Consider the following 10,943-nt stretch of genomic DNA (forward strand, 5'->3'; position numbering starts at 1 on the left):
TCTGTTGATCTCTACAAATCAAGACTCCATAGTCTAGCAATGCCACAGCATTCAGTGCTGAAAAAAGAAAGAAAAATGATGACTTCATAATTATGATCATGGATTGGGGGGAATCCTGACACCACTGGTTTTGAGGGAAATTACTCTTCAGGATAGTGTTTCCGTCATCTCTGGAATAACTTGATCATGTATATTGGTGTTAAATCACATGTTTTCTAATATTCACTCTGGGTGATTGCACTAAAAGTTATGAAAACATGTAATGCTGAGAAGAGAAGCTAAGGAAGATGCAACAGGAAATGACCATCTGAAAGTGTACTGTGGGGAGAGGAAGGAGATTAATTATTTTAGAGCAGATATGACTGATAGCAGACATGGTGAGTTTTCCACTGGGATTTTATTCACTTTACAGTAAAAATTGTTCAATTAAACATGTCTGGCACATTTCCCTCTTTGCACACGGAACCATTTCAGAGTTCGAACACGCGCATGTTTCTCCCACCCTTTGAATAAAGTCAGGGAGGACGAGTTCTGTCAGCAGCTCATTTACGCTGAAGGACACGAGCACCTTGGGCTCAAATGATCCACAAATGGAAATTCCCTTTTGATTTGCCATCCTTTGACAGAGTGGGCAGAGATCAGGGTCAGCTACACCGAGAAATGCTCGAGATTCACGCTGCTGCTTTAAGACACTCCAACAGGGTCGATGAAATAAACCCACATCCTCCAGCTGATGTTTTCACTCACCTTCCTGTATGATCTCACCAACTTCTGGCACTTCAAAATGTAAATCCATGTATTTGCTAAACCACTCATCGTGTATCTGTATACCCTATCGGTCCAAGAATGTCTTCAAATCTGAATAAAGGTTTTCAGAATAATTCTACACAAAACAACAGATGATACATTAGAAGTCATGCAGTCAGATTGCCTGGACGCTCTAATCGCTGATATTTATATCTTGAATTTTCAGCAGTAGCTTTCGCAGCACTTCTCCTCATCTCCTCCTCCACCTTGTGTATGAGCCGGGATATAGAAGTGGTTCTTCAGCTGCCTGGCTTGCAGCTGGTCCTGGTGGTGGGTGTAGGGGTGAGGAGGAGCGGAGGGGTGAGGCAGAGCGGAGAGGCGGCTTTCCTCTTGGCAATGGGCACGTGCCAGGCAAGGAGATGGATGGGGGCAGTGGCTGGATGGGGGCATGCTGGCACCAACCTGCACATTTAGTTTTGTCCCAAAAAACAAGATAGGTAGGTCGGTTCTTTATTGTCGTTATAACATGTAACGTACAACGAAATTTAAAATGCCAACCAGTCAGTGCACCATTCATACATTATCTGAACTAACAATAAATAAAAAGAGAAATAACTAAAATAAATAACATGATAAATAAAGAAACATAATCACACACAAACATACACAAGTGTCAAACACGAGTTACTTATTTCTATATAAATATATATTATTAAGTTCCAATAGTCCATTAAATGGCTTTTTGTACCTTTTTAAAGTTATTGAACTGTCATACCGTCACTATCACTACCATGACTATGTGTGGAATTTGCTGTAAAAGCCCCATTACTTTTAGCCTGATTAGTGATTCACTCGACACACATTTACAAGCATGCTTTCCATGTTTCCCCGTTGCGTCATGCGTCTGTTTTGTGTCAGGAGCCCCAGTGTTATTTGTGGCAGCATCGGGGCTCACCTGTGGCGTGTTGCTGCCAGTGTTTCTCAGGTCATCCAGGTCAGTCATCCCCAGCTTCCACCTCTGCCATTTCTTCTTTATCTCTGCCTGCACCTGCAAGCAAAGGATGAGTTACAGTTAAATAAAGAAGAGAGAGGTAGGGTTATAATGATGAGGAGAGGAGGTTTGCAAAGTGTGAGGTGGGCCTCCCCAGGGCGGCTCCAAACTGTTTCAGTGGAGGTTCAGTTAGCATCTTATATTAGTTTCTGTTCATTGTTAGCTTGTTAGCTTGTAACTATCAGTGGCTGACAGCTATAATGGCGGTGTGTTTTCTCTGTGTACTGACAGTCTGCTCTGAGCTGGAGGTTTCAGGTTTCTTTGCTGGTTTTTGCATGTTAAACAGTGATTGGCTTCCGCATTGTGACATACCAACTATAACCTACGTTAGATATGTTTGACTCTCAGAGTTTAGAGAAGTGCACAGACATCTCCTCCTTCAGGAGAGGAATGTGCAAACACCTCTGTAGTGACAAACCTTGCACCGATACAAGTCAGTATAGTCAGTGTCAGACATTGTATGGGACAGAAACAGAAGAAAAACACATATTTGACTGGAGGGGGACTTGAAGAGATAGTTCATAGATAAGGGCATTTTGAGGATTTTACAGTAGTTTTTCCCCATTTCCAGAGTCCGAAACAAATAAATCCTTTAGGACAGACCTTTTATATATTTCATATGAAGTTATGCCCTTTTCCAAGCTTTGTCTGAAGGGAAGCCCACGATCTCAGACTTTATTAGAAATGACAGATTACTGTGCTTTCTTACTAACTATGAATGACCAGAAACATGTCAGTTGGTGATTGAGTGAATGAGGAGAAAATCACACACACACAAAGTTTAATTTCATGCAGCGAGACACTATTCTTTACTAAAGATAGAAAATGTAAAACAAAAGCATGAAGACACCTTTACACTGAGAGAAATGTGCACAGGGGTGATAAAAACACCAGAAAACTACAACGTCCTGCAGACACCCACCCACCCGGACACACAGACAGACAGACAGACACACACACACACACACACACACAAACACACACAGATACATCACTTACCTCCTTGTTGATGAAACAGTAGAGGATGGCTACAAATAAACCCTGTGAAAAGAGGAAATGACTCTCTATGTCAAACCCAACATTCAAATAAACTGAAATGTGTTTTTGCGATGCTGCTTTTCTCCAGAAAAAGAACGCAGATGTATTTAGCCTGGGTTGATGAACATAGTCCTGACTGTACCTGGAAAGAGTTGAGGAAGAGTTGGAAAAAGAGGTTAACGTTGCGGAGGACGCCAACTGTGTGCTCCTCTGTTAGCACGGCAAAGACCACTTCATGGATCCCCAGCAGAGGGATCAGGGTCAGGGTGGATTTGGCCAGTCTGGACACAAAGACACAAAACAAAAGTCCTTCTCTTTGCTCTTCCTTCTTTTTGGAAGGTGGAAATACAGTGGAGTGTTGCCTTTATATCCTGTGTCAGTCAGTGTTTTGTTCAGAGACACTTGCTTTGCTTTGTTTGTTGAATACCTGCTTTCCTCCAGCAGAGCATCATGGGAGATAAGGAAGAAGCTCTGCTCGATAGAAATGATTCATGTAAATCAGTGCATTTGTGCTCGATAGCCACCGGCTGTGTGTGTGTGTGTGTGTGTGTGTGTGTGTTTGTGTGTGTGTGTGTGTTTAGTCTGAAATATATGGCAATAAGGAGGGTGTAACAAGATTAGGTGGATATATTGCAGTGGTGGAAAGTAAGTTTAAAATTTGATATACGATATGAAATATGATCATCTTAGAGATAGCATTGTTAAAGATTAAATCAATGGTTCCAAACATTTCTGGCTTGTGACCACCAAAGAGATACGCATCAGTATTAACACTCTACTGTAATGTCAAATAGAATATACACTGGAGACCAAAATTAGAGAATAAATTATAAATTCATGATTTATTCTGAAATACTGTTATTTTTTAATGTTCATAATTTGATAGACCATCAGCTGTGGCTATACCACTGCTGTGCTAGCATGGCACTGAGGGCACTTCTTCAAAAACCTTGTGAGAAAATCAGTGATCAGAATTAGAGAACAGTGTTCATTGTGTCAGAAGAGAAGATTCAAACATGTTTTCTTCTATAGGATTCAAAATGGAAGTGTAGAGGCCACAGCTTTGAATGAGTTCAGCACATCTGCACCCACAGGACGTCACTAGTTTCTCACACTGCTCTGGTTTGATCTGTGTCCATTCTGACTCAGTCTCTTCCACAGTTCAGTAAATGTAGTGGGTTTCTTAGACAATACTTAGACACACTTTGGGTTCGGTAGTTCCCCAGTCCGACGCCAGACATAATGATAAAAAAACATACTAGTACAGCAGTGGTATATCGATGATAAATATTCTATCAAATTCTGAACAGTAAAAAATAACTATTTATTTATATCAGAATAAATCAAGTATTAATAATTTGTTCTCTAATTTTGGCTCCATGTGTGTATATACACATTTTACTTTTGATACTTGAACTTTGGGTCTTATATGTTTTTTTATGGTTGCAGGCTTTAGTTTATTGCATATATTTTACATATTTATGTGCTTCATGTCTCATGTTGTTTCCCTACATTTCCAAATAAATAAAAATACATGCGGGTCATCTGAAAGCCAACACTCAACACAAGTTCGTGTCAAGATACCAAAGTGCTGACATGGTCTCTGTGCACCTCCACTAATGTTCATTCTGCTGTGATCCTTTATTGTTCGAGTGAGGAAGTTTCCCACACTACAGGTCCTATAGTGTTCACATGTTCACCACGTTCACCATGTTTCCAACTTGACCTGAATACCTTTAGCCTAATTACTGCCTACGGCAAATGCCCTTTTTCCTTGAGTGAGGGGATGTGTTTGTAGGGGGGAATGTATTTGTAGGATTTTTGCTGTCTTACCTGAATTTATATTCAGTGTATCTCATCTGATGGGCTTTCAGTTTGGATACAAGGATCTGGATGATGCGGATAAAGATGAAGAAGTTCACCTGAGGAGAAAAATGTGTTGCAAATGAGGGAGAACATGGTTCAGAACATAGATTCAATTCAGAATTTAGTACAGCTTATAGATATAAATGTTGTCTATGATGATGACAGCTTTGTTCTCTCTAATGTCATCACTCAGTATGCATGGATGGAGTACTGAACAGGCACACTGGGCACAGGCCCAGGGGCCCATAAGGTCAGGGGCCCTGACAAAAAAAAACACAAAACAACCACGAAGAGATGCTAAATGACTGAAAATAGACACAAAGCGACCAAATTGAGACAAAAAAATACAACACAGACACGCACAATGTTTAAAGACAGATGTAAAATGACCACAGAGAGATCAAAAAGATGACACAGGAATGTAAAATGACTTCAGATAGATGCAAAACAATCACAAAGACATACAAAACAACAAAAAATGGACTTAAAATGAGCACAAAGAGTCCCAAACAACTACAAAACAACTAATGGTAGACTCTTTGAATTTAGGTGTCTTGCTCCTTCGTAGACAGAGTGGGGGGCTTCTTACATATCTGTGCCCGGGGGCACATTGTCTCATGATCCATCCATGTCTGTATGCATGAATTTTAATCACTGACTGACTTCTGAAAGTCAAATATAACTGCAGACATGTCCTACCTTATTACATGTACATGTTTGTGTGTGTGTGTGGTTCATGGTTGAGTAATTAGATTGTGTAAGAGTGCTGCAGGTCATGTACTGTACATGTGTGCTATCTGCACTGCGAACTGCGAGCAGGCATGATGTCACGGAGAGAGAACGCCAACAAGATGCAGATAAGATGAGAAACATCACATGGAAACACAATGTACGGATCACATGTACCAACCTGTCTGCATTAATACTGACTGAGGAGTTAAATAGGCTCTGAAACATCCTGTGAGTGTGTGTGTGTGTGTGTGTGTGTGTGTGTGTGTGTGTGTGTGTGTGTGTGTGTGTGTGTGTGTGTGTGTGTGTGTGTGTGTGTGTGTGTGTGAGAATGTGCCTGTGTGTGCATTACCAGAATGGCGAGCAGGATGGGAGTGCGGATTATCCACCAGTGTGCCATTTTCTCATTTATCTCCCAACACCTACAAGAAGAAGAAGAAACACGTTATTAATCCCTCAATGGTGAAATAAAGAATGTACACTCTTTTGTGGTTAAATTCCACAGCAAGGCATGTTGGGAAACTACAATACTGGAAAGGTGAAACATGAAATGTTGAAGTGAAAATCTCATTCACATCTGTGGAACAGATAAAGATCAAGGGGGAAAATCCTCTATAAATGTATTAAAGATAAAAAGATAAAAAGGACTCACCTTGTGTTTTCAAACAGGTAACGTACAATAATCCAAGGAACCACAAATAACACTGGGGCTCCTGACACAAAACAGACACATGTAAGTAGAGAAAGTTCACAACACAACAGCAGATACATTAAATCAGTTTACACCCAGTGTAGTCTGGCTCAACAGATGCAGTGCTGGGGTGTACAGACCAGGGGTGTACGAAGACAAATATAAAGCCGAGGAGTTTTGGATGGAGTGGCCTTTCATGAGAGCGTGTTAAGGACACCTGTAGAACCTTTTTTGGAAGTGATTTTACTAGCTAAGGTATTCAGGCCTAGACCTTCACAAAAATGAAATCCCTCATCTTCCTTGCTGGAGCCTGAACGTGCCTGTGCTTAATGTAGAGCTACATTTGCATGAACATTTAGTAAAATTAATGACATTAATAACCTACACAATTACTGGGGCACCTGGGGACTCAGTGGTTAGAGTGGGTGTCCCATATACAGAGGCTAAAATCCTCAACGCAGCGACCAGGATTCAATTCCCACCTGTGGCCCTTTGCTGCATGTCTCCCGCTCTTTCTCTCCTGTTTCCTGTCACTCTTCAAAAGCTGTGACTATCAGATAAAGGCATGAAAAGGCCCAAAAAATTATCTTATAAAAAAAAACATACACAATTACCAAAAACTAACAATTGAACGGTAACAAAGATTTCTAATTCAGCAGAACGTTACATTGAAGGCAATAGTGGCTTTTCTCTTAATTTCTGATTTATATCATTTGAAACATAATCAAACTCTTTGCATATGTTTTTGTTTCTATTCATAATACAATTGCCTATCCAGCCCTGCACACTGCACTTGTACCTTTCATTGTATCTTTGCTGGCTCCTCCTGCCTGTCCTCCTCCTTCATCCTTTTTCTCCTCCTCATCATCACCACGACTGGAGTCACCCTGTGTCCCAGCATCACCTCCACTATAGTCACTGGACTTGACTAATAATAATAATAATAATAATAATAAACTTTAATATGTTGCTGTTTTTTCCTTTTTCATCTCAACTTCAGGGGGCAGTCCAAGTATGGAGGGGCTGTTTCGGCCTCTCGCACCTCTCTCTAAATTAAAGGTATTAAACTGGACCAGTCTGAGCATTGCTGAGGGCCGTACCGCCACCTGTTTTAATACGCCCATGACTGCAACTAACATTTGATATTGAAATATGACTGATGTGACTGCCAATTCGGTCCAGGATGGACCAGCCGTTCTGGATTTTTCCTGAACCTCCCGATGGCCCATCCACCCCTGGTACAGATGTTCATTACTGGGATAAAGCCTGGCATCAATCCGGTGTGTGGCCACAGAATAAGTTTATAATATTAGCTGTCCAGACATTCTAGCCAGGGCTTGAGTGTGTGTGTGTGTGTGTGTGTGTGTGTGTGTGTGTGTGTGTGTGTGTGTGTGTGTGTGTGTGTGTGTGTGTGTGTATACCCCAGCCAAGGAGTAGGTATCCACAGAAGTAGCGATTTTCAGAGAACACCATCAGCACCAACAGGTTGTGGAGATACAGACCCTCCACCAGCAGCCAGTAGTAGTTGGCTCCCACACAGTACTGCATCAGCACCTGAGCCACGCGGCAGCCCGACACTGCCTGGGGTGGGAGGGTGTTGCTTTTACATTTCAAGTCTTTCGAGCGTCAAGTCTCAGTAAATCAACAGTTTTGACATCAGCTATCACTTCAGTTCTCTAACTGGACCAGTGTCAATCATAGCTATGTGATAACCTTGGTCAATGTCAATAATCATTTAGTATTATTAGCTGTAAGTAAAAACTTGTGATCAGTAAAGGCTAGTGTGTGTGTGTATGTGTTCCAACCTGATCACTGAGTACTTCTGAGACGTCCCTCGTGTCTCTGAACTCAGGAGTGTCTCTGCTGAGCAAAGCATCTCTGGTCAGGATGGAAACAGCTCGCAGAATGAACGACGCAAACAAATTGGTGTGGATGTAGTTTCTGTGGCAGTGCAGCTTCCTGCAGGCATACATACGTTAAATGTGTGACACACAGTGGCTGAAGTTCCAGCACTCTTCAACCTTTTCTTTGTTTTGATGATGGAGGTCAGTGAAGAAGCTGACCTTGAAAAAAACTCATCTCAAACTGTCAGATATTTGTTGAGTGTTTATCTCAAGTCCGGTTCTTTTCTTTGTTCATGGTTGGTGCTTGTTGCTGTGATATATTTGCACATCATTTCACTTTACACAACTAACAATTCCTTCTCCTTAAGCCTATGAACAGCATCAGAAGTCTGGGGAAAGGTGGAGGGGAAAAACAGACATTTTTTATTTTTCTTTCTATATATGGGAAAGAATGCCTCATCAAACTGATGATAGGGAAAACGATAGGGGAGATAGTGGCATACTCATAGCCATGATGCACATTGATTTAATAATCCACTAACGTTTCGAGTATTGACTGCTATACCCTGAAGGCTGTTTGTCGAAATGTTACTTTCTTTATAGCTAGCACCTCTCCTCTCCTCTCCTCTACTCTCCTCAAAAACAAGCAAAACACTGTACACAAACATACTGGCTGTGGAGATAGTAGTTCCTCAATAATAAAAAGTGCAAATAAAGAAACAAAAAATAGGCTAACATATAAAATAAATAGAATAAATAAAATGTAAAATAATAGATAACAAGACAGGAAAATCCCAAAGCAGAAAACAGATTACAGAGATGTAGATAGCCTACCTGAAAAAGAGCAGAATAATCAGAGCCAGAGAGAGACTGGCCAGACTAACACAGTAACCCACTGTGTACATGACTCTGAAGTAGGCCAAGATCTTCATCTGCTTCTCCTGTACACAAGGCAACCATACAGTCAACTGGGTTAGTACTGTTGATAGAAATGTGTTTTTTGTGTGTGTGTGTTTATGTGTGTGTGTGTGTGTGTGTGTGTGGGTGTGTACCTGAGCTTCCTGTTGACTGTTGTCTGGTTTGCACTGAGAATGGTCGCTCCAGGTGCGGCTGGAGTTGCTTGTGGTCCAGTTACCATCAGGACCACACTCCCGCAACACAAAGCCGTTTCGCACTACACAAACACACAGCGGAGGATGAAACACACACCCTTGATCACACATTGTATGTGTGTGTGTGTGTGTGTGTGTGTGTGTGTGTGTGTGTGTGTACATGCATTGCTACCTTGGTTGTACCAGGGCAGGTACCAGGGGCAGGGCACCTTGACTGTAGAGTTTGGTTTCCCATCTGACCAGCAGGCGTACATGTCAAACATACGACCACAAAACACTCCTGAGGAGAGAGGAGGAGAGGAGACACCTTTATTATAGAGCTGTTACTGTATATGCACATGTAATCATAATTTTACAATGTGTACATACTGTAGTTAAAATATGTAGGTCTCCCTGTATTTTATGGAGTGAGATGCGCGTTGTTTTCACCTTGTGAGTCTGTGTGTGTGTGTGTGTGTGTGTGTGTGTGTGTGTGTGTGTGTGTGTGTGTGTGTGTGTGTGTGTGTGTGTGTGTGTGTGTGTGTGTGTGTGTGTGTGTGTGAATGTGTGTGTGTGTCCACCTAGTTGGTCCTACCACAGAGGCAGTTTTGAGTATTTTGCCAGATATTTATATGCTGTTCTTCCGTCTGTCTGTCTGTCCGCCTGTCCGCCTGTCTGTCTGTCTATCCGTCTGTCTGTCCATCTGCCAACTGTCTATTCGTCCGTCCGTCCGTCTGTCTGTCCCTCTGTCTGTATGTCCGTCCATCTGTCTGTCCGTCGGGTTTGTTCATAAGGAAGGGGCTATTGCCCTTATGGCTGGTGTGATTCAATCCGTCTCTAGTTTTAATTTATTTCTCAAAAAAAAAGAGGGCATTTTTGTTACCTGTGGGTCTGGGTTCTGTGCTTATCCGGAGCAGACATTCATTCCTGTAACGGGTCCATTCCTCCAACAGATCCTTTGCAGTCCTCCCTGACACACACTACACACGCACACACAGTAGAGCAAACAGACCTTAAGTTAATATCAGTCAAAGCCTTTTTTGAAGGAATTTGCTCTTTGACATATAGCTATCTATATATCTATCTATCTATCTGACTAGTGATGTTGTGTTCTGTCCGTCTTGTTGTGTAACAGACAGAAAAGAAGAGCCTGAAAAGACACTGACGAGGGTGAATAGAGAGGATGAAGGCAAGTCATGGAAGTCTTGCATTGGACTACTATTACATTCACTGTAGTTAGGTGTACCTACTAAACTGGCATGTCAATGATTGTTGCACAGGAACTGCTTGATATAAATCATCACAGAACAGCTTAATTCTAAGTTAATAATGTTTATCTCATCTTCAAATAGGCTGTTACTGCCAAACTATTTCCCTCAAACATAAAACCTACGAGAGCAGAAAAAGCAGCAGTTGAACATTCTTCTCCAGTATTCTGCATATTCTGACATGACTTGCTCCTCAAAAGCTGCTGTGTCATCAGTGAAACACCTCTCCAGACACATACCAGAGTCCTGTAGAGGAGGAAGAGGATGAGGAATGTGTGAGACGCCTTCATCACTCAGAGGTATGCCAGGGCGGCCGCTGGGAGATCATTTCACAGCTTTGGAGGTAAACCACGGGGTCACTGAGAGGTCATCAGAGGTAAAGTGGAGGGTCGAGATAAGCAAATAAAAATCATACAAATCAGAATAATAATCAGATGTCTCCTACTCTTGAAACCTCCCAGCCAATAATGTAACATTGGTTTTGGTCGCCGTCCTGGTGATAAACCTGGAAATGTTATGAACTGATAATCAGCGCCATTGTACTCTGTTAGTTTTGGTGACTGTGGGGTTAGAGCCATGAACATATGGGGCCTATATTGTGGGGAATTTAGTTTGAAA

The 10,943-nt window shown here is 41.8% G+C and overlaps 1 protein-coding gene across 1 annotated transcript; it reads right to left on the reverse strand.

Moving 5' to 3' along the window:
• Positions 1-969: 969 nt before the first annotated feature.
• Positions 970-10,615, reverse strand: gipr (gastric inhibitory polypeptide receptor; the record flags this gene model as incomplete). The annotated part of the gene is made up of 14 exons (XM_083913336.1): positions 970-1,209; positions 1,703-1,795; positions 2,798-2,839; positions 2,979-3,117; positions 4,670-4,758; positions 5,784-5,853; positions 6,084-6,144; positions 7,544-7,703; positions 7,928-8,081; positions 8,801-8,907; positions 9,019-9,140; positions 9,251-9,358; positions 9,941-10,037; positions 10,565-10,615. The coding sequence occupies 14 exons, from the start codon at positions 10,613-10,615 to the stop codon at positions 970-972; spliced, it is 1,533 nt and encodes a 510-aa protein (XP_083769462.1).
• Positions 10,616-10,943: the final 328 nt, after the last annotated feature.

The sequence above is a fragment of the Echiichthys vipera genome (assembly GCF_963691815.1).
Source record: "Echiichthys vipera genome assembly, chromosome: 5".
Lineage (NCBI taxonomy): Eukaryota > Metazoa > Chordata > Actinopteri > Perciformes > Trachinidae > Echiichthys > Echiichthys vipera.